Source organism: Phalacrocorax aristotelis, chromosome Z, assembly GCF_949628215.1.
Source record: "Phalacrocorax aristotelis chromosome Z, bGulAri2.1, whole genome shotgun sequence".
Classification (NCBI taxonomy): Eukaryota; Metazoa; Chordata; class Aves; order Suliformes; family Phalacrocoracidae; genus Phalacrocorax; species Phalacrocorax aristotelis.
The window spans coordinates 6,807,074-6,831,463 of record NC_134311.1 but is presented as its reverse complement, the minus strand read 5'-3'; the positions used below and the strand labels follow the sequence as shown (position 1 = coordinate 6,831,463).

Sequence of the window (24,390 nt, the reverse complement as noted above, 5' to 3'; positions counted from 1 at the left end):
GCTACATAGGAAATACTTTGGTTTTGAGGAAGAGAACAGGAACTATTGTTTAGGCGTTGGAAATGGATTTGAAACATTTTTTTCTGGAGGCTTTACATCTTTTGTGCACCTGACATCAATGATCACTGTATCTTGTATTAGGTGGGCAGAAAGAAATAGTTCCTGTATGTTGTGTTACACAATCTGGACAACACCAGTCACAGCCTAACCCAAACTTGAAAATGTAGATTAAAATACACGCTTTTACTATTTTAATAGTTTTTGCTTATTTTTTCTCCCCCTCATACGTGCTCAAGATTTCTTTGGGAGACAGCATCAGGAGGAAAGAGACAGGATTGTTTAAAACTGCTAGATGTTAATCTGCGTTTTTACAGATAACTCAAATTAAAATCGAAAAGCTGAAAAACAGCGTGTAAATATTTGCATAATGAGTAGAAGAATCTTAAGAACAGGAAGTCTGATTCATTCTGTGCAAAGTCTTTTTATTTTCTTTGGTAAAATCTCTTCCATTTATGGGAAGGTTAATAAAAATATGCTTCTGTTTCCCTAGGTATTGGGCATGACTACCAGTGGATTGGCCTCAATGACAAGATGTTTGAGCGTGATTTCCGCTGGACTGATGGTAGCCCGCTGGTAAGATGCCTTTGAAATGAAATCACTCATTAATTTCTTTTTGTGGTGGCTTATCAAATTCCCAATAGCAATGAGGGAATTTGAATAACAAAAAATGCAGTCACTAATTATGCACCCAAGCAAACAGCCCGCAAACTCTTGTCTCAGGATGACTACTATTTTGTGGTATAGTTCTAAAATCTTATTCTTAGTTCTTATTATTGTATATGTGGGAGCTCTCAAAGTTTCCAAACAGAAAAACTCAAAAAGTCTGAGACTGTAATTTAAGGGTCTCTGCTGGAGCTGGTTTGTGCTCTTCTGGACTCATACAAGGATACATGTGGCAATTCTCCTCTCCGTTCTATATATGGAGAAAGATGCATTTTTTGGATGAGGGTATGACATTCAAGATCTTACATTCACTGGGTCTGTGAGGGTGTACAAAGGAGCCTCTCAAGTATTGCTGGAGGTTGTTCTAGTCTGTATGGCAGCTCTACAGCTAGGATGGAGAAGCCATCCTTAGGTGGTTCAGGAGGCCTGTAACCAATAATCTGCCCATAAAATTTTAAGATGCTGTTGATACCCCTTACTGCCTTAAAACAAGAAGGAAAATCAACAGGAGGAGAGGGAGAACATTCTCTACCCACCTTTGCCTAACCTAAATCAAAGAGCTGATGGATACAGGAAATGATAGAGCTCTTTCCAATTCAAAACAGTCTCTTTTTTTAGAAAGGACAGGAGATTTCTTGTTGTTTAACACCCATTGAAGAACATTACATAAAAAACCCCCCAAACTGGTTATGCTTATTATTTTCCTTTCCAGTTGTGAGTTCTTCTTAAAGCAGAAAGCATCTGGATGCATATGTGCACATGCTCACACATGCACGCAATGATCATTGCTGCATACCATGTGGCTACAACTTCTGTAGAAAGACACCAGGGGCAAAGCAGGCTTTGTTAATTACCATTTCATGCAAATAACCAGAGGTTTAAAGTTCTCTAAAACAACTTGTAAATAAGTAATTTCTTGGAGAAACTACCTTGTGTGGCTGGTGGCAGCACAAGGCAGAAGGAAAGATGAAGAAAATTTTTGTTGCCTGACTGATTGCTCTGTGCATCTGTGGTGGTACCAATGCACCCATTTGTGCTTGGAACCACAAAGCCTTGCAGGATGTATGCAGAAGAGTTTCATTTCATCATTTTATCTAGCCTATCCGCATGTAATTTTGTGAGCACAAGATGGGCCATGGTCTTGAAATCTACTCATTCTGGATGAGTTCATTCTCTGCTTTCTGATTTGACTTCTTATACCTCACTGACAGTAACAGGCACCCTCTGAGGATGATTCAGGTTTGGTTGGAGCTCGGGATGGTTTGGGTTGTCTGCAGTGGTTGGTCAAGGAGCCTATGCTTCTTAAGGGATCTGAAGTTAGGTGAGATAAATTTGGGCATAAATGTAGTGCCTGAAGGGGCAGCCCATCTTACACTGGGGAGTGTAAAACAAGATATATGCTCATATACTCCAAAGACAAATTTGGTGTGCCACTGAATGATGAACTCAAGGAAATTAAATTTAGGGCTGAGGTTCAATTTTTTAATTCATGCTACTGGGTATATGTGGTATTACATTTTTACTTTTTAACTTTCAATTTTAAGAAACGAAGATACTCTAGGAACAGAATAAGACCATCTGCCTAACAGATTGCTGTTTTGATTGATCTTTTTTCCACTTTATTTTTCTTTCTAACAACTTCCCTCTGTCTCTTCCTTTGGAAACAATTTAGGTGTCTCTAGAAATCATTTATGTCCATTGCTTCAACAGCTTTCCCTCATAACTTATCCCAGATGGTTTCTGGATACCATGGTTCTGAGCAGCTTCCTCATTTGCTTCTTTTTCCTAGTTTCTAACTTATTTTTCTTACTTTATAACCACTTTTCTGGTTACACTGATTTATTACTTCTTGAGTAATTAATAGGTACAATAACATAATTAAATATATGCATCCAATGTATTTCCCTGATCATGTATTAAAATTCCAATGGATTTGAATACTGTGTAGGTGAAAATATTATATCATATATATATATTTGCAGGTGAAAAGTAGTCATGATAGTATTAAATGAATATAATTTGTGATCATAAAAATAAACATTATTACCTCGATACTCAGGTTCTAACTTGAATTTCTGAGATTAAAGGTAGCTGTTGCATATGGCCAAAATCTAAATAGCCTTCTTTTGTTTTACATATCAGGGTGCATCTGTAATTCAGCTGTTTCTAACTTTGTTGCCCAGCCCCATGCTTTCTCCAAGATAATATTATTTATCTACAATTCTATTCAACACTTCTGGCATAGAGCAAAATTTGTCAAGTCTGCTGATATAAGAGTTTTCTTGGAGATACAATCAGAAAAGTCACTCCAGCTCTTAGACTGCGCATCTACAAGTGATGTACATTCATCTTTATCTTGATAATTTTTTGAATTTTCTGCCAATAACAGTTTGGTTTAATCTGGAAAGCATGCTTACATGATTTTATTGGGTTTTGGATTAAAAAAAGACCCAAACATTCCAATGCTTGGTAAGCTTAAAAGAAAAAGCAAATGAACAGCAACAGCAGCAGCAAGACATGTTGTGGATGGAATTGCTGGCCCAGTGCAGTTGACCCAGTACTGCCCAGAAGAAAAAGCCGTGATACATTTTAGTGATTTCTCTTTCACGAGTTTTCCTTCTGAAACAAAAAAAAAAAACCCACCCTAGAACTGAGAATAATTGAACCACAGCCTCTACCATTGGAGATTATGGAACAAGGTTTGGATTACTTTGGTACTCATTTTCCATGGATGCAAGGAAACCCACAACTTAAATATTCAGTATGTTGAAAGGAACTCACTTGCAAGGTGTTGGCATGTATATTATTAACAAATTCTAGAAAAGGGATAAAATACCTTTTTTTTCCTTTGCACCTAAAAGGTATTTCAACCAACGAATTCAATGGAAGGAAATCAGCCATTTTTGACATTTCCAGCTCATGCCAAGTTGTGTTTTTCCAGGTATTTTTAACTGAAGCTAAGTGTCACCCACCATTAAATATGATATATGGACAAAGCAGGTACATGAGTTCCTTAGTGAAAATGAGCAAACACTCTTCCAAGTGCACTCCACATTGCTTCTATCTACAGTGAGCTGTGGAATACACGTGCCCACCTGAGCTATTTTTTGTGGAATTCACAGTCATATGCAACATGAGCATATAAATCTTGTGCTGTCTTACTTCCATTGGCTCCCAAAATACATGGGGGCTTTTTTAAGCATATTTCTTGTCCATTCATGTGAGTTTAGGGTGATAAACTCACCTTTGTCATTGGCCTAGTAATGTGAAAAAGCTTAAAAACTCAGATGAGGTTGCAGAAATTTCCCTTACCTCATGAATCGGTGCGTGATTTATTTGCTGATCAAATAAGCAAGGGCCATTCAGTTTTCTGTGCAGTGTCCAGATGAGATCAGTTCATGCCCCTTCAGTGGGATGGGAGGTTTGTTTCCTAAGGCATGTGGGATGATGTGACCAAGATTTTTAAAAAGTGAGCATATACAATTGAAGTTCTTACTGGGAAATCTACACTGAACCTGGAGTACCCTTGGTGGGCTCACAGCCCTGCTGAAAACAGGGGCAATTATTTAGGTGCCTAGTAGTGGACTAGCTATAGTCAGCCACTTTTGATATCTTGGCATTCTTTTTTTTTTAAGCTCTATAGAAATTACTGGCTGTTAACAACTCATTGAGAGCAGCAGCAGTCAAAAAAGCCCCACTGTTCCTATGCGTGATTTTCATGTATCAACTGGAATTTATGTTTAGCTTGCAAAAATAATGCCAGAAAGCAAGTCTTGGAATAAATGAAGAGCGTTCTTTTAAACACAAGCTTGGAGCTTCTCAAGGAAAATACTGGTGTCTTGAATAATGAAGGAAGTACAATCAGATCCAGTGAGAAAGCAAAAAACAGTATTTAAAAGTTTTTGGTCCACATGACATTTGTCCATATCTGTATTGAGTATACCTGTTTTCCATAACAAGAACTTTTAAGACAAGGATAATTACCCTAACAAAATAGAAATGGGCATATTCCTAAATCATAGTATTCTAGGCTCTGTTCCCGTAAAGAGAAATTGAGGAGGCTTTTTGATCTACCTCACTGAAGTGTTTGATGCATAGTTATCTGTGCGCTTTTAGGGGGTTTTGGCAGGTTTATTTCTTAATTGTAAAGTGGTTTTTAATTTAAAACGGCTCAGCAGTTTCCTGCCTTTCAGGCAAAATGGCATAATCTTATGCAATTCACTGGGTTGTGCAGATAAAGACTCACCATCTCCTGGTAGAAGATGCTTTTTCAACATACCCACTACATCTCAAACACAGACTGGGCTTGAAAAGTGCAAAATAACATGAATAAAGTAGTTGGGTCATACTTCTCATGCCCTAAAGTTTAATTGTTAGCCCAGGTGCTACTTTTCCATAAACAAATGACATTCCCAGTAACTGATATTTCCTTATGCAGAATTTTCTTGGCCAGGCCAATTAGCTTATATTTGTCTTTTTGCAACATCTTTAAAAAACAAACTGGGAGCTGCTTGGCTGAGGCCAGAGCACATCTTCAAAGGAGCTACTTGGCTAAGCTTAGGCTACCTTGTCCAATATGCAGAACAAAATAAGCTATAATTATACTAAACTGTGGAATCCATTGCTGGCCACCCATATGAATCTAATTTGTTCTGATTTGCTGTGCTGTATCTGTATGGCAGGAAGCAATCTTTTCTCATCTACAATGTGTTCCTGCACTCTCTCTCTTTTTCCTTTTCTGTTTTCAGAGTTTCCGGTGGTTGGGAGAGGTAGATTAGTGTTCTGGAGCTGATGGGCCACATGAAAAACACGTTGGCAGCAGCAACTCTTCCCTTTTTATATCAAGGGGAAAGAGTTGATTGCAGCTGTGTTAGTACATCATAAAAAGTGAATGCTTTTTCAGGAAACCCAGATCCTCACTTGAGGTGCAAGTTCAGTGAGAGCTGGAGATTAGGGGCCGCTGCTACAAGCATGGGCTTGGGATACCAGCAACATCTAAGATCACTTGGACCAGCAGGATGGGAATTTGTAAGCTGCAAACTTTGGCATATCTGCCTAGTCCCTAACTTCAGATAATTTGTCTCAAAGGTGAAAATAGTGAGAGCAGGTACTGAAGTGTGTTTGGAGAACTCACAGCACCCCAATGTTTTTAGAGCTTCATTATTCATTACTTCCTGAAAATCAAGACAATTTCTGCTCAAGGTATTTCAGATATTATTACTCTGACAGATGCAAGAGGCAGAAGAAAATAATATAGTATTTTAAAAAGCATGTTTTGTTAGCTCTGCTTTTCTTCTATTGCAGTACAGTTATAAGGTGTCCTGTTGGCATTCAGTGTGGGAGAGCATTAGTTTTTCTCTGATTTACATTCTATACAGGAATGAAAATAGCTATATGTAAGACTTTGTTTATATTTTTAAAATTACAGGATCAAAATATTTCTTGCAATTTTCTGTGGGCTTTTCTCCCAGCTTTTCTGTGATAGTGAGCAACCCTTTAAGGATGAATTGTGGACCACCTTCATCCCACAATTATCATAAAAAGCTCTAAGCAATAAAAACAAATACATTTGGGAAAATCACAGTGATATAGGAGAAAAAGCAAGGCCTAAATACTCACACAACTATGTGAAAAAAAGGAATTTGTCCATGCCTATTTCGATATTTGTATACTTCAAATTTGATGTAATACAAACTCCAAAATAATAAAATTTACATTATCAGCGGAAGCATTTAATAATTGGCATGATCAAAGGAAGAATGAACACAACGTGACATTTGAAAATATCTTAGGGAAATTGAATTTAAATAATTCACTTAGTTCTGTGAATAGTAACTTTTACAGCTGTAAAGCACACCCATCCAAACAGAAAAAATCTGGTGTTGCTTTTGGCAGCTTCTCCATTGTATTTGGATTGCTGAAGTTTCACTGTTAAGGACCCTTGTGAGCGGGCACAGCGGTAAAGGAGTCCTCTGGAGCTATTCATGTTATGGATTAAGCGCGTATAGCTACTTGGGGTTGTGCCTTGGGCCTCCGTCTCACAAGGGGAGTTATTCATATCCTTTGGAAAATGCTGTTGATAATTAGTGCTTTGTAGGGCAGTGAGCTCACTCCCATTACATAAGATTAGGGCTGTAATAAGGAGCTGGCTAGTGTCTGTGGCCAGATTGTCTGTCACTTGGAGAACGCTGCCAGCTAGGAAAGTAATGGGGCATATTGCCACTTTTAAAACTGTCCAGAGACTCTACCGTTAGTTTTAATTCCCTTCAGCACAGGACTGTTTATGCTTTGTGTTTTGCAATGCTGGACCTCAGGTTGTCAGTGTCAGGTAGCTACATTTAAAAAAAAAACAACGGCAAAACAAAACAGAAGTTTAATTCTGACAAAAACAAAGCCCCATCTTTTCCTTCCTTTATTGGTCAGTGAATCAGAATGCTTTAACTTGAGCAAATCTCTAACTGCACCCCCCTCAGAAAGAGTAACTTTATTGAACACAAAAACCTTCAAAAGGCATGGAATATTGTAGGGAAGGAGCCTGCCTCTGAGGGTTAAATAAAGCAAACAAACTAAAAAGTACTCTAGTCAGCTGCAAACAAAAAGCTCATTGTGCCCATGTCCCACAGGATCCTTGGAGAAGGAGATTTTAAATCTACCAAATGTTTTGGTTTTATGCTGCAGTCAGTCATTACAGCCTCTTTTTAAGATGCTCATTTGACCCGCATTTAAATAGAGAACTATATAATGTTATTAATGACAGGTATATTTTTAGTTCAGTATGTCGTAGGCAGTAAGGAGGGCCTCTTGGACAAAGTGGGTTTTTGTCTCAATTTTACCAGGGGGGTCAGCAGTTACTTCAGAGCCTCGTTATGGTTGGCTCTGGGCTAAAACTCTTGGACAGCTTCAAACCTGCAGTAATTGTTGACATAAATGACAAAGTGCGGGATTTTCCTTTCTTCAGTGGCTCTCTGGGTAGTTGTGCACAAAAAGAATAAGTCACACCCCATGCAATTTGCATCGTGTTGATAATATATAATTATGTTAGTGTGACTTGCAAAGAACTTGTAATATACCAACCAGCATTTAACACCCTGACGTACTTTTCTTCTGCAGTAAAACACCCGCCCATTAGCAAGAGGATTTCACCAGGTCTTTCCTGCTAATTTTTCAGTCTCTGTGCTAAGGTGGCTTCTTAAATCACAGCACACAGACTATACCCACAAAATTGAGCTAAACAGTGTGTGAACCATCATGAAAGTTATTACTCTAAGAAGAGTTGGTACAGAGCAGGTAAAAGTCAACGGAGTTGTGACCACTGGCTTCAATTATCTTTTCAAGAGTTAATAAAAGAAGTATCTTTTCTGAGTAATTATTATTTTGGAACTTCTCAGTAGTGAGTAGACATTGCCATCTGGTGGGAGCTTCTTGCTTAGTGGTTTCTGCTTCTCATGAAAAGTTGACATACTATGGTATTGTTTTTAAAAAAAGTCAAAGAGCTTGTCATCTGCTCCACCATATGATTACCTCCCCACAAAAGATATGATTGATAGAGCTTTTATATTTCAGCTTCATCAGCTAGCATTTTTTACTTGTTTCATTTGTATTCCTTAGAGTTCTTTCCCAAATTACTTGTTTTTGCATAGACCTTACTGCTTATTCAATCTGCAATCAGTGCTTGTGGATATTCATGGATATACATGAGTGTATGTTATTCAGAATCCTTTTTTGCAAGCTGTTGCATAGAAAATCAAAGAGTTTTTCAATATATCCCACTGCTCTGTTACCAAAAACCCTTCCAAGTGAAATCTTTTGCAAAGGTCCTTAGCAAAGCTCCATCTGGGAGTCTGTCTTGCTTGCAGTGTGACTCTGTAATGGGGAGTGTTGGGTGCCTGCCCGATCCAAATCCTGCCAGTTTCCCAAATCCCATGCAAATAAAGCCCAGATTAAGGGCTTGAGGGAAGCCATTCAAATATGATCTAAAAAATATCAGGATCATGACATGTGATTTTTGTGTATACTTGTAGATATGTTTAAATATTGTAGTTGTCTTCAAATTGACCAGAATTTCTCCCAGCAAAGATTTACCAACACACTTAGCTTGGTCCCTCCTTCAGAAAGTTATTTTAGCATGTCTCTGAATTGTGCATGCGATGTACCTCATAGAGTTTGGGGCACCACCCATGTCTTTAAAGCAAGGTATATGCTTAAGCAGTCACTGAATGGAAGTTTTTAATCTCATGAATGCTTTTGGTGAGTTGTGTCAGACTGCTCCCATTCATAAAATTAAACAGAAAAATCCTTTGCAGGACTGGCATGAAATTAAGTGAAACAGAGCCTCTGCTATAAGGTAGTTTCTTGTCTTTCCTGATGTATAAATGCATTTAAATACTAGGTGAACTTAATGGAAGTATTTCAGACTTTGCCAAATCTTCACAGTAATCTGTTTCATTTTGTTTCTATCAAAAGGAAATACAACCCCTTTTAAACTTCCCATGAGTGTCTCATGTAACAGAATCAGTGCTGTATAACAGCATGAGCCGCAAACGAGGGTTTTCTGAACTGATCCATATACTCATTGTAACCTTGTGCTGATCTTGTTGTAGTTCAGGCAACCTATGAAACTGGGTAATTGCTAGGACTTACTGAAAGTGAGATGTAATTTTTAGTTAAGGCATCCAATTATAACAGAACCTCCACAGTGAGGGACTTGGTCAGGGGCTTTCCTGATATAGACTTCTAAGAATTTGTCTGCTGTTGTGAAAAAAGTGTATTCCTGTTCTTAGCAGAGTTATGGGGTGGGGGAGCACAATAGCCACTAAGCTTTGCAGCAGTGGTTTCAGCTTGTTTAGTGATAAATGCCAAGCAGGAAATGTTGTGTCAGTCCTTAAATTTCTCCTTGCTTTTTTGATTTGCCTCATTAGTCTTGCATTAAGAAGCAATCAGATAGGTAAGCACCCAGAATGAAAGAAATAAAAATCACATTGGAAATTACATGTGCCAAAAAGTGCCAAGACAGATTTGTACTTTAAGCTTATTTAAACATGCTGAAAACATGCTTCCTTTTCCCAGAAGGAAAAGCATTGACCCTGTAAGTCTAAATAGATGTATTTTGAGTAAATTATTTCCTAGCTTTAGTTATGTACAAAAGATTATTGGCCTTTACACAATAAGGAGGTCAAGCAGTAAAGTTTTGTTTGCATGAGCAGTTTATTTTGTTGTGCTTCATTAAATACAGTGCTTCTTGACTATTTTGGAATGCAAAATCCAAGTGATTGATCTCAGACACTTGGTGTGCCTTTTGGAGATAAAGGAATGGCTGAAATTTCCAAATGAGTTTCACAAAGCTAAGATACTGCTTACTCGTATATTCACCTTGGCAGTGCAAACACCTGAAAGACCTGAGTGGATTACTCATTAGTAAGGAAATGAGGCCCTCAGATAAGGTTGGTTATCTGAAAATTTAAATAACAAATCTACGAGGCATAGGATCTCGTTCATGATGGGAAGGTTATGCTCAGTTTAATTAGCAGCCGTCAGAGTGAGAAGTAGTAGTGACTAGCTAATAAAGTTAGCTGCTTTACAGCTCTTACTATAATCCTGGCTTTCTTAGATTTAATTTATGTGAAATGTGATGTATGTGAAAAGTCAGCCGGTCACCCAACTGGCAGATCATGGCTGTGAGTTAATTCAATGCCATTTAAGGAAATCCTCCCCAAAAATGTGGAACTTAAATGTCTTCATAGGCTCTTGTAACTGTCATATCCAGGCTCCTCCTGTGAGGCAAGAGAATGCATTGTCACTGTTTTACAGGCTGGGAATCAGCCAGCCAAGTGCATTGCCTAATGCCACGTAGGAAGTCTGAAGAACTGAACCCCATCTCAGCTGCAGCTCTAACCCATGGACCATTCACCCCTCGTCTGCGGGAAAATTTTCAGTGCTTTTTAGCAGAGAAAGGTACAACAAGTAAATCCAATGCGTCAGGGGCAGGCTCTGCTTTCAACAACGACAAAAAAAGTACAAGAAAAATAAATTAATTATTACGCTATAATTAAAGGCATAAAAAGTATAACAGGACCTCCAGTTTTCAGCCTGAAATGGTAAGACAGGCTAGTGGTGTGGCTCCCAGAAGACCAAATGAATGTACAGGGACCAAAATCCTGTCCCCAAGTCTAGGTCCTGCAGTTAGCTGGTTACACAGCAACCTCATATTTTTTTTATAAAAATCCCCAAGTGTCTTGACAGCATGGATGTTGAGAGCTTTGCAGAGTGGCTGGTGCAGTGGTGTCTGCCTGAGCCTGAGGAGTGTGCTTCCAGCCTTCACTCCCTTGCATTGCTTTGAACTTCTCTCTCCACAGCCACCTCAGCAAAGCATGCTCCATAGCTGGAGGAGAAAAGCGTAGTGGGCCACACCTCCTTTGAAGTACATTTTGAGTCATGTACATAATTAAGGATATATGTCCTAAAATATACAGTCTGGAAGGGCTTTGCATTTTAATCCAGGGGAAAACTTCACTTGTGTGATGTTGCTTACAAACCAGGGCAGTAATAGTTTTTAGGTCCCTCTGTGCGATCACCCTATGTAAGTATTTATGCTGAGGGCTAAAAGGGTCATAGCAGCTTTTCTTCCATGCAATAACCCTGTTTAGGTTTTCAGGAATGTAAGTTATATCTCCTGAATGATACAGCTAAAAGAGTCACTAAAGGTGTCAGTTGAAGCTTGTTGTTGGCAAAAGGATGTCTTGGGCTTTATCAGTTCGAGCACAGTGCTCCTTAGTGCAGCTTCATTGGTCTGCGGAGACAACTGTTTACATGAGGATATAACCTAGCAGCGGGGTGGCTGGAACAATGACAGCAGTTTTTGCCTCATCTGTGAATATGGCTGATCTTCTTTGGATGTGATCTTAAAAACCAAACAAACCTGAATGGTACATTTTACCAAGGAATGAAGTTAATTGTTTTTTCTTTTTGTACCATATATTTTTCTAAAAGATTGTAATGCATTGGAATACAAGGATCTTAAACGGCATAGCCACTTCAAAAAGGTCATCTTGTTCAGGATATTTTGAGCAGTGTTTTCCAACAGAATGATTATGGCCTGAGTATCTTAGATGCTTACTGCACTTATTGCAAGGGTAGAGGGCCCTTTACACTTAGCACACCTGGTATGAGAGATTGTAAGGGACAAACAGTACAAATCAGTATGTGATTTATGGGATTTGATTCTTTCCCATTAATTTTTTGCTGATGTAGCTTTACTGGAGATAGTGCAGTCACCCCTAATTTACACTAGTGTAAGTGAAGACCAGAATCGTGCTTGTGGTCAAACAAAAATGTAATCCATAAGAGGAAAGCAAAATATTAGTTTACTTGTCTAGCAGCTTGTTCCATTCAAACTGTGAGAATCTTTTTGTATCATTATCCCATTATCAGTGGCTAAATAAGGCATTGAAAAACTACAGAAGAGCTGGGTGGAGACCTAAGAAAGCAATTCAGCAGTCTGGAACTTCCTCTGCTAAGCAATTCTGGCACTAAACCTAAGCAAAATCAGAGTTATTCAGCCAAAATAAATCCATGCAATGATGATATCAGATGTGAGGTAACAGCAAGTCATGCTGGAGGATATCAGGCATTCTTGAATAAACCACAGGGCCGAGATATAATCCTTTGTCATTCTGCTGCAACCCTGCCAGCAAAACAAACAAAACTTTTGGAGTCATTATGGCAAGGCAAGTAAGATCATATGGAGTCTACGCGCTTAGGGTGGGAGCTGGCAAGCTGCTGAGCACCTCCTGCTCGCATGCCCCCAGTAGCCATTAAATATCCTTCATTCCCACACTCTGATACGTAGGGAAGTAAAGAGCTCTCTAGTATCACCTCCACAAGAAGCAGCTGCAAGGCTTGTTGAAGTCCTTCCTTTGCTGTCAGGATGTTATTGATCAAACATTTCCACTACTTACCCTGCTGTTTTCTTTAATTTTTCTCTGTGTGTGTATGTCTGGGCTTATTTTTGAATGGGATTGGATTGCCTCAGCTTAAGTTGCTTCCCCATCTGTCCTGGTTTTGGCTGAGATAGAGTTAATATTCCTTCCAGTAGCTGGTACAGTGCTGTGGTTTGGATTTAGCATGAGAATAATGTGATAATACACTCAAATTTTAGTTGTTGCTAAGTAGTGCTTACATTAGTGAAGGACTTTTCAGCTCCCCAGGGTCTGCCAGGTACAGTAGAAGCTGGGAGGGGGCACAGCGAGGACAGCTGACCCCAACTGGCCAAAGGGACATTCTATACCATATGACATCATGCTCTAGTATATAAACTGGGGGAAGTTGGCTGGGGGCAGCAATCGCTGCTTGGGGCGGGCTGGGCATTGGTATGGGATGGGGAGAATTGCATTGTATATAACTTGTTTTGTGTATTCTATCATCATTATTATTATTATTTCCTCCTCCTCTGCTGTCCTATTAAACTGCCTTTATCCCAACCCACAGGTTTTACTACTTTTCCAACTCTCTCCCCCATCCCACCTGGGGCAGGACGGGAGGGTGAGCGAGCAGCGGTGTGGTACTTAGTTGCCGACTAGAGTTAAAACACGACACCATCGTCTGACCACTGTAACCAACCATGCGTACACCCGTGAATTCCATTAGCAAATCTCACTTTTCAGTTGGGTTGGGCAGTAAGACACTGAGAGATCAAAGTGAGAGGTGATCACTTCTTTCTGCTTACCCCACCTCTGCAACACACAGGCAGACTTTCCTGCAGCCTGAGGGAAACCAAAATACCCTTTTGGAACAGGGGTCTTGGAGCACTCTAAGTTACGTTAATGCACACCATGCATGGGCATATTCCTTCATCTCCATTTTCCCTCTCACTGTCTCAGGGGAAACACACAGACCTTGCTTTTCTTTTTTGCACTAGGTGTTGCGGGAAGCTTCCCACACTGCAGGTCCCATTTGACTCATATATATGGTGTTTGGCTACTGTGCTTGCAAAACTTGTGCTCTGATTTATAAGCTAATATGAAATGCTGAATTCTGGACTTGAGTAAATGGGTTAGTGCATACTGTAGTGTAGGTTTATTAAACACTGAAATGTAGAGATGGAATTAAGTTAGTTCCACATAAAAAGGGAGATGGTTTATTAGAGGTAATAAATTCAATGCAGAACAAATCTATTTAGACCATGATTGTTAAATTGTTTGGATAATTAAAACCTGTGATAGGTAAGATGACATGTGGTAGGAAAAGGTTAAGTATTTAACTCAACTTTTTTCATAGTCTGATTCATTGTAAGGTAAATACTACTTGTGTGGGGTATGTTAACTTTATTTCTAAAATGTGTTAGCCCAGGCAGTGAATAGTGGTTATTTCTTAAAGTTAAGAAAATAGAAAGCTAAACTTTTATGACATTCATGTGGGCCAGCTCTAGACAGAAAGATGTAAGCACCGAGGAAAACATAAGCACTGTAGAAACTGTGTCATTTTGACCATACAAGGGACTAGCTGCCTGGTTAATGTCTGGCATTTATGTGAATTCCAGTTCTTTTAGATATCTATTTTTATCCTTCATTAAATTCTTCTTGGAGGGACACAACAGAAATCGCAAAGAAAATAGCTAAGAATAGTTTCCCAAATCTTCTCTCACTTTTCTTTACCTAATGTTATGCAAATCTCAAATTACTGTGCTTCATTTGGGATCAAGATGAAACAGAAAGTGGGATAAAGATTAAGCCAGCTCTGCTGACTGCAAGGGCAGTAGGCTACATGTCCCCTACCAAGGACTTCTGCATAGATTTTCAGCCATGTGCCACTCCCTTTGTTTCTATTTTTCCTGCTTATTGATTGAAAAAACAGGCTGAGCCCTCCCTAATTTTCATCCCAAAATGACATTGTGCAATGATGACCGTAGCCATACTTGAAAGAGTGCATTCTACAGCGGAGTATATGCAGGTTGAGCCCATGCATGGAGCCGTGCACAGCCTGCCAGCCGGCAGCATCCACAGCTCTCGGTAGGGACATATCGTTGGGTAGATGCAGAGCTGTCTAAGTAAGGGCAGACCCGCATGTGGCCAGCTTGGATCACAAAGAATGGAGCCTGCCCAAACTGGTATGCCAGGTGTGTGTCCTAGGTGCAGGGCTAAGAAACAATTTTTTTTTAATGCTAAAGGTATTTTTCAGCCATTTGAAGGTTTTTTTTCCTTTTTGTCACGTACCAACAATCAGATTTCTACTTCTAAAACTAGTGTGCTTGTTTCTGGTTTTATTCATATATATTCATAGATGTTTGGAGTTAGTTTTTCTACAGAGGGTAGATTTTCGATCATCACATCTAAAGCTGAAAGGCTGTATATATGCTCAGTCTGCCACCTAGCCCTTTTTAATGGAAATATCAATCGACAATGATCTGGGGGTACATTCTGCCACCTTTACTTATTTTACACCTAATTCTGCATGTCATCCCATTGAACTACTTCATTAAATGAGGTCAGAGAATAAATAATTTAAGAGTGAGAAGCTAGCATGTAGTTTGCTATTTAGTAGATTTGGACTAATGAGGTTTATGGGCTATTTACTACACTTCCTAGCATTCCACTTCATGTCTGTCTATGTAGAAAAGAGTGTGTTTCAACACACTTAGGATCAGATTTTGCTTGCGCTGAATTGCGTCACTTTGTTTTGTTCACCTGACATCAGTTTACAGTAAGTGAGAAGTTAGATGAGAATATTTTTTCCCATTGAGATAATCTGTTAATAGAGTAGGAGGATATTATAAATCTAGCTTTGTTTAATTCATCCTTAACAGCCTGAATCAAACAATTGAGATTGCTCTTCACCAAAGGTAGTATTCTGTGCTATTCTGTAAAATTGAATGTAAATATACTCCAACACTGGGAATAATGGCTTTGCTCCTCTTTTCTGCAGCAATATGAGAACTGGCGACCAAACCAGCCAGACAGCTTCTTTTCTGCTGGAGAAGACTGTGTTGTTATAATATGGCATGAGAATGGGCAGTGGAATGATGTACCATGCAATTATCACCTTACCTATACCTGCAAGAAAGGAACAGGTACAAACTTTCCAGTAACAATAACATTATTCTCTAAATTCCAGTTTTATAAAGTTAAAATGACAAATTCTAGTGATTTCTTGTGACCAGTACAGCGTCTGACTGAGGTAGCCGCACAAAGTCATTCTTCATCTGTATCCACATATTGCATCTCTACCTAATCCGTTCCTGAGTCAGGCACAAAAGCGTACACAGTTGAAACTCTTGGTTAAAAACAAGCTAATTTATTCTTAAGTACAGATCTCAGCAAAAGAGGCGTTCAAGTACCTGGCAAGCCTGCTTTACCTGCATACCATGAAAATATTACCAACTCTTCTTTCCTGGGATGGCATCACTGTGAAGTATGTGGGCAGCAGAATACTGGTAGGCAGTCATAGCAGGCAGCAGACCACTGGTTAGATGTGGTTAGGTTTTCACCTTCAGTTGAGCGTAATTTTCACCTATCAAGTAATGCTGATTTTTTTTCTTCCCCTTTTCCAAAATCAGTTAGTTTAATGGCACCACTGGAATCAGAAAAGCACGTTTGGCTTATACAACGTTAGAGCTGATAGAATCATAGAATGTCCTGAGCTGGGAGGGACCCACGAGGGTGGCCGAGCCCAGCTCCTGTGCCTGCACAGGGCAGCCCCAAACTCACACCATGTCTCTGAGGGCATTGGCCAAGTGCTTCTTGAATATCGCCGGGCTGGTGCCGTGATGCCTCCCTGGGGAGCCTGTTCCAGGGCTCCACCACCCTCTGGGGGAAGAACCTTTTCCTAATGCCCAGCCTAACCCTCCCCTGGCACAGCTCCCTGCCATCCCCTCGGGTCCTGCCGTTGGTCACCAGAGCGCAGGGACCAGCCCTGTCCCCCTCCTCCCCTCGGGAGGGAGCTGCAGAGTGCCAGGAGAGCTGCCCTCGGCCTCCTCTGCTCCAGCCTGAACAAACAAAGTGACTTCAACCACTCCTTGCACGGTTTCTCCTCTAAACCCTTCACCAACTTTGATACTTACAGGAAACTGACTGTTACCAGGAGCTCTACAGCAATACTTTAGGAATTGCCTCTGCCTCTTCAGACTGGGAAAGTAAAGAAGCAGCCAAAATCTTGTGTGTGCTCCATTGTTCCCAATTGCCATTTACAACTTTTTGTTAACAGAGAACTCTGGGCCTTGAAGGATCCAACACTTTTAAGTGCTTTTAAATAGTCTATTGTTGAGGAAGACATGAGAAGTATTGAAAATGAGACTTTTTTCTTAAATGCCTGTAGTAACTTCACTGGTTTTCAGGTTTTGCAGCTTTCCAGTGAAAATCACTTATTCATGTGAGTATGCCAACCTTTTTGGCTCAAATTTACATCAGAAATTTAAACAAAAAAGGCAATACTAACTGTACTGTCTGCCATTTTCCAATTTTCATCATCACTGTTTGGTCTATGAGACTGCAGAACTACAGAAGAGACTGATCTCCCTGTGCTTATTTGGATGTGTCTCTTGGGGGCCTAACTGAGATGCCTTAACATCTTCCTTTAGTCAGGGTTTAGAGGTCAGTACCAGATTCAGAAGTGCATTTATAAACGGATATTCTGGGTTATGTTCTCTCTTCCTTTCAGTTGCTTGCGGTCAGCCTCCTGTTGTGGAAAACGCAAAGACCTTTGGGAAGATGAAGCCTCGTTATGAGATCAACTCCCTTATTAGATATCACTGCAAAGATGGTTTCATCCAGCGTCATATTCCAACCATCCGGTGTCAAGGGAACGGAAGATGGGATATGCCTAAAATTACTTGCATGAATCGTGAGTTCTTTGAAAGCAAACCTGTGCTGGATCAGAAACAACAGATTAATTTAATATTAATAAGTAATGAACATACATTTTAAGAGAAGAGCAAATCTGGTATGACAGGTTACAACAGCAATACTGCTCACTCTATCTGTAGGAAAAAGCATCAGGCCTCCAAAACTAACAAAAAAAGTTCGTCTTCGGCTTTTACAGAAGCTGTTATGATTCTTTTGAAATAAAAAACACTCTTACAAAGCCACTGAAATCAACAGAGGCTCCTAATAACACTAACAATACTTTCTGCAGTTGCAGTCTAACTATGTGTAAGAGATGCTTTTCCCATCTGTAACATGGTCATAGGACCAGTTAGTAATTTGTAACCCTCTAATTAATCAAGTATAAATGGAACTGTAATGTGAAGTGTAGTCAGCCCGTTCATAGTTAAATAATTTTAAACTAATTTACCTTTTTTCCTCCTCATTGCAGCGTCCACATACCAAAGGACTTACTCTAAGAAATACTTCTATAAACATTCTTCATCAGGAAAGGGAACATCTTTAAATTCATCCAAACACTATCATCGCTGGATCAGGACGTGGCAGGACTCAAGGCGCTGAGAGCTAAATGGTGAATGGGGATTTCCACCATTTCAGCCAAAGTCATAACTTTCTGTGCCTTTTCTATCACTTATAGGAGTATTATCAAATTGTTTTGAAACTGTGGACTGCGGTATTCACAATGAATTTTGCAAAAATATGGTGTTTATCAGAAAATTTTAAAAAATAAAAAAGGAGAAGTGCTTATGGGGATAAAAGGAAACCATTTCCAGCCTATAAAGATTATTAGTTTTCTATATGCCATCAGTGTGGACCATTTTATGATATACACCAGCCTTCTGCAATATTTAAACAGCTCAATTTTAGCACCAATGAAAATGTAAATAAGATGATTTTAATGTTGTTTAATTGTGTGTTGTTTTTAAAATCCTGTATATAAAATGAAAAGTCACACTAATTTCAGGCATATTTATGGTTAGAACGGCCTCAGAGGTCTTCAGTCATTTATGACATTGTTTCTATGTTGTTTACCTAGGCTGGAAATGGTTGAAATCACTTCACTGACTGAAATTTACTATAATCAGGTGAAGATAAACACACAAGTTACATGACTTTTTTTTTTTTAATGAGAACTGTGTCAATCCCATCCAAGGTACAGTTTGTGTCCACGTGATGCAAAGTTCAGACAGAGCACATAAAAGTGGCATGAAGCATGAAATAGGGACTGCAATGTGGAACTTTTTTTCTGCTCTCCATTCCAGCTTCACCATTCATGAGAAAGGACTGCATGGAAGAGTTGTGTATGATAAGGAGGGCCTGTAAAAATCCAAGTGCTAATACATTAACTTTATCAACCAGGGCCACTTTTTTGAAAAGTTAAAAAAAAGAGAAAAAAAAAGAAAAAAAATTACTTCATGACATTAACCACAAGGTCTATATTACAGGTCTCTGCATTCTAAAATGGAGATAGACCTGGTGTTTGGGGGATTTTTTTTGTAAAAACAAACAAAAATCGAAAAAGTAAATAATTTTGTATATATAACCATTTTTTAATCTTTTTATAAAGTAATGAATGTTTGTGTATGAATGCTGCAGCTGTGAAGCGTACATAAATAAATGAAGTAAGCCATACTGATTTAATTTATTGGATGTTATTTTACCCATGCAAAGAAGATTAAAAGAGCTCGCCAGTGCAGTATTAGCCCCTGAGCTCCGCTTTTGGAACCATCTTTCAGTTCAACTGCTATTTCCCTGGAGAACAAAATTCCTGCTAAACAGGATCATTTGTTTGCGGTTAGATGGGTGAGAACTGTGTGACTTACAGAAGAATCAGAATCTTGGCTTTCTAGAAAGAAGTGTGTGCACAAGGAGATTATAGGTTGTAGTTGGTGCAGTGTGTACGTAGGAGTTTTCTATTATGATTTCTTACCCTGGTCAGCTCGATGACTGACCTGGATGTGTACAGTAAGCGTAGAAGGTAACTTTTGAAATGACCTCTCCACAGAAAGGACTGTTGTTTCTGCAAAGTGCCTTGCACACCTTTGGGCACAGGAAAAAAAAAAAAAAAAAAGAAAAAAAAAAGGAAAAATAAAAAGCAAAAATAAAGAACAGTAAGTTCCCTAAGATATTCCTTTAAAAATAACATTGCAAATACAAACACAGGTGGGAGGTTTACGCCTTTGTGTTAGTGTGGGGATACGATGCAAAAAGTTGAAAGGGAAAGGAAAAGAATTGAAACCCAGCCAACACGTAAGAGCCTGTTGTAGGCAGAGCTGCGCGAGGAGTGACGCTGCCACGGCCCACTGCGAGCAGCCGTTACAGATCCGGATGGCATCTCTCACGAAGCGGCAGTGACGGCTCCACCGAGCGTACCCAACCTTTATGCGTCCGACGTGGCAGCGCGTCACTGTGTTGGCCGGTTCATTCCCCACCCCCAGCCCCCAAACAATGCACATAATACTTTTTTTCTATTTATATTATTATCTTGTATAGTGTATAATGTGAATGTCTGGGTTTTTTTGTGAATGAAAGTCTAAAATCTTTGTAACTTTTATATCTGCTTCTGTTTCACCAAAGAAACAAGGTTTTGCTATACTGTGACTTGTCTTGTTATTGCATGTCTTCCTGTTTAAATCTATGCAATGTGATTTTTTTCATATGAATACAATTAGACTGTCAGGCACTTCACAATTATCACGGGCTTAGTCAAGTGCCCACTGGAGTCAAAGAGAGTCAGCTGGCTGAACTTTAGTAGGTGCTGGATTTGACTTTATATGAGCAGCTCTAGGGGATATTTTAAGATATACATTGTATGTTTTGAAGTCGATTATTGCTTGTATAAGTCAAGGCTCTGTTCATAAATATACAGTATTCTACACATCACTTCCTTGTACCAGAAACATACAGAACAGAAAATATATTTTAACACTTTTCAAACTTTCTCACCATATGTATAAAAAACCCTGCATAGATTTGTTGTTTTCTTGTCTACTTGTTGGATTTAAACAATGTTGTAAGGCATTCAGATAACATTGTGATTGTAGTTTTAAATAGGTTAGATACAGTGCTTATATTGATTTTTTCACCTCCTTCTATTACGCATAATAAAATAGGACTGACGACATTCCTTATTAAAAAAAAAAAAAAAACCAAAAAAAAAAAAAAAAAAAGCCTGTTACCCATGCTTGTTTATTTAGACAGAGAATGGAACTTTGTTCAGCTCTGGAGACTTTTCCTGATACTGGTCTAAACCCCAAACGTTGCAATACCACCCCCCTGACCCCCTGCAGAATACACCCACTCTTATCACCACGTCAGGTCTCTCTGAAGCCAGGGCGTTACCGCAACGAGTGCCGTGATTCCTTGATGTGGAACATCTCTCAACCCCAGTATGTGGAAGCATGTTGGGATTGGAGTAGAGGAATAGAAGACAAAACTAGAGATTTAAATACAGATTTTCTGAGTGAGTGCTCTGCTTTCTTGCCTTTAAGTTAAACCAGAATTCTTTTTTACTTATTTTTCAGTTACCCGTATCTGCTGCAGGGATAGAAGAGTCTGCTTTAAACTGTTTCACAAGTACAAGCAAGGCAAATATCAGAGTCGTATTCCTGCAGCAATCTTCCCCTGTTGCATAACTTAAACATTTTGTCTCAAACACTGTCTGCCATTTAAAAGGATACAGAAATGGCTGTACACTCCGAAGTGGAAAGGTTAGGAGGAGATGGGGCACTGATGATTAAAATCATTAGCTTAAAGGAGTTTGAATGTGCGCTGCACGTCTTGGGCTGCCAGCAGCACATGGAGTATCTGCTTCAGCCAAGCCTCAGGCTGCAGGTTCGCGCACAGAGCTCAAAACGCCACGAGAGCAACTGCATTTTGTGCGCCCGTGAAAATCCCTGCAGAGTAAGCTATTATTATTCTGAACATATTCCTGTCCCTTCAGTTATTGACAGTATTTGACCTCCCGGCTCAAACCTCAGAGCAGAGGGTTCACCTTCTGCAGAGATTAACACCACGCAGGACAGAAATGAGCCAAGCCACCTATTTTGGTAGAGCTGCTCAAATAGTGAGAGAAGGTGCCGGTTAGTGGAAACATGCCAGCTACACACTCAAAGAAGCACAACTTGAAGCTAGGGAGGAAGAGACAGCTCCCTGGTGGCAGACCTCCCTGAGCGGCATTGGCTTCTATGGGATCTATTGCCTGAGATGTCACTGCAAGTAGTGACTCCTCGGAGACGGGGGATGGACGGAGCATGTCGGAGGGAAAAATAGCCCCTGGAAGTGCAACAGGTGCAGCAAGACACAAAGCGGCCGGCGAGGAGCTGCCAATGGGAAGGACAGCCTGCAAGGAGGGCTTTGCAGTCAGAAATGGCTTTGCCAGGGCAGTGGCGGGAGGAGCTCTGAGCTTCAGCCTATGGGTATGGTTAAGGTCAATGTATGTAATACTTTTTTAAGCAAAAGTCTTCATTTCTGGAGGCAGCATCTTTGCCCTGAGTGTATGCAGAAGCCAGAGACATTCCCTTGGCAATGGGCGGCTGAAACCGCACCAGTGGTGCAAGGCCGAGCTGTAAGGAGCTCAGCAGCACAGCAGCCTGGGGTGATCGAGGAGGAAGAGGAGGAGGAGGAGCAGCTACCGGCGTAAATGTTATTATGTAACTCCTGAAAACCTGGATCCTGCTAAAAGCATGACTTGTAGATTTAACTAAAACCTCAGTGAGGCTCTGCATCTCTAGTAAGTTTGGGCTTTGTTTTTTTTTTCTTTTTTCCACATTATAAATGCTGACTTTTTGCATTTGGAAGAGCTATGTTTTTATCTGATAAGAAGTCTTGCTGCTGTTGTGTCTCTAAAATACCCCAGATGGTGTCTCCTCGGCACACGTAGGGCTGCTGAAGGAGCAGTGCCTGCAAAGATGCCTCCTAGGGCTTCTAGGCAGATCTCTGAACTGCAGTGGCGTTTGTAGTCACTCTCGGTGTGAACTGGAGCTGTTTCTTAGTCCAGATGGTGGGGGAGAGGGTGGTCATGTTCTTTGCTCAGTTAAAAGGCTTGCAGTGTGCTGTTCTGTAGAAGATGACAAGCTGCCTGTAGGCTTCAGCTCTCCAGGCAGAAAATTGCTCCTTCACCGGGAAACACTTAGGGTGTTGCATACCAAAAACGACTGGAAAAGTCCCTGGGTTCAGTGCAGCTGCACAAGGGCAGATGCATTCTTCTTCAGAGAAAACACAAAACTTTTATTATTAATTGTAAGCAGCAACGTGTGTAGGGCTCTACGAGAGCACTGTTTTTCCTAACAAATGATGAAAGGGATACAAATGATGTTTGGATGAAACACAGGCAAAGGCTTACAGGCCACACAAAGTGGGTAGCATGGTAAAGGTGAGAAGTCATTTTAAGGACAGTAATATTATCTAGAAAAAAGTTATATCATTTGAAAACTCTGTCAGTAGTTCTGGAAGGAAGCTTAAGAGCCTGTAAAGTGCAATTTGATGGCAAATTTTGGTTTTCATAACAAATCAATATTTTCAAGTAAGGAAGCCATCAGCTGTTATTGCTGTAGAGGCTAAGTCACTGTGTAAATGCAGATAAAAAAGGAGAAATGGGACCCTGAGGTGTATTAGTGAGGAACTTACTGCAAGAGTGGGAATGGATTCATGATACTACCAAAATGCATCCAGATATCCAGATGCCAGTAGCCAGGAGAAATTAATCCAAGCTGGAAATGGTTCAGCAGCCTGCTTCTGAGATGGTTGGAAGAAAGGAGAAGCTAACAGGAAGGCAAACGCTGCTGGTGGTCCCGCACAGACGCAGCAGTCTTAAGGAGCGACTACATGGCTTCAGGTTTTAAGCTCTAGAAGTTGCATCATGTAGTGTTAGGAAGCCCTGTAACAGCAGAAGTACTTGTTACTTTACGACGGTTTAGGAAGGGAATAAATAACGTGCTTGTCTTTGGTAGCAGGAGAAAGGCAGAAATTTTAGTCCTGTGTTTCTTACACTGTAGTGTTTGGGGTAATAATTACACATAACGTTCCTACGTGGTAGAGAAAAAAGTAAGGCAGAGGCTTGGCAGAGGTCATACACAGAGATCTGCAGCAGACCCAGGCAATGAATCTGTGTTTACTAAGGGCCTTGTTTTGGGTTTTGGGTTTGGTGGTGGTTTTATTTTTGTGTGGATTTTTTTGGGGTTTTGTTCTTTTTTTTTTTTAACAAAACAAAACAAAAAGTGACTTTTCTAAGCAGGTTATGAAAGTTTTGATTCTAAAGGCAGAACGATCCCAGGCTGCTTTCTTCAGGGTTAAAACAAGCCTTGAGCTCACCCATGTACCACGACGTTGTCAACGTATTTTTTTCAAAATAAACTTAGAAAAGGGGAAGAAAGCAGCAGATGTTGCCGGTGGTGCTATTTGCTTGCTGAATGAAGTATCCCTTTGATCATGAAAGCCATACCTGTTTTTCTACTGCAGTTTGCTCATCTTAAACCATGGCAGCTTCAAGATATGCTCAAATCCTGACTGAGGACAGTCTACGGCAGGGTAACGGGGCCAGGGGCTGCTCCCGGTATATTTTCCACACAGACCTTTTGGTAGGAGGAGGCAGCCCTCAGCTTCCCGTGGCTGCAGAGGTTATGCTGCTCCTGCATTACATGCAGCATGAGCAGATGAAAGGTGCAAGTGCCAGGCTGGAGCTAATGCCCCGTGGATCCCAGAAGAGCGTTTCAAAGGCAACGTGTGCTCTGCTAACAAAACCCATGCACTTTGGTGTATTTCAAACTACACTGTGGCCAGGCTGGTGTTTGCAGCT

The 24,390-nt window shown here is 40.1% G+C and overlaps 1 protein-coding gene across 1 annotated transcript in view; it reads left to right on the top strand.

Moving 5' to 3' along the window:
- The window catches only part of VCAN (versican), a 113,003-nt gene extending 93,777 nt beyond the window's left edge, over nt 1-19,226 (top strand). Inside the window, exons 12-15 of the mRNA XM_075079909.1 lie at nt 551-633; nt 15,640-15,784; nt 17,371-17,553; nt 18,025-19,226. Coding sequence (XP_074936010.1) covers nt 551-633; nt 15,640-15,784; nt 17,371-17,553; nt 18,025-18,155 — 542 coding nt within the window. The 3' untranslated portion in view covers nt 18,156-19,226. The remainder of the gene's footprint in view (nt 1-550; nt 634-15,639; nt 15,785-17,370; nt 17,554-18,024) is intronic.
- The last annotated feature ends 5,164 nt before the right edge of the window (nt 19,227-24,390 follow it).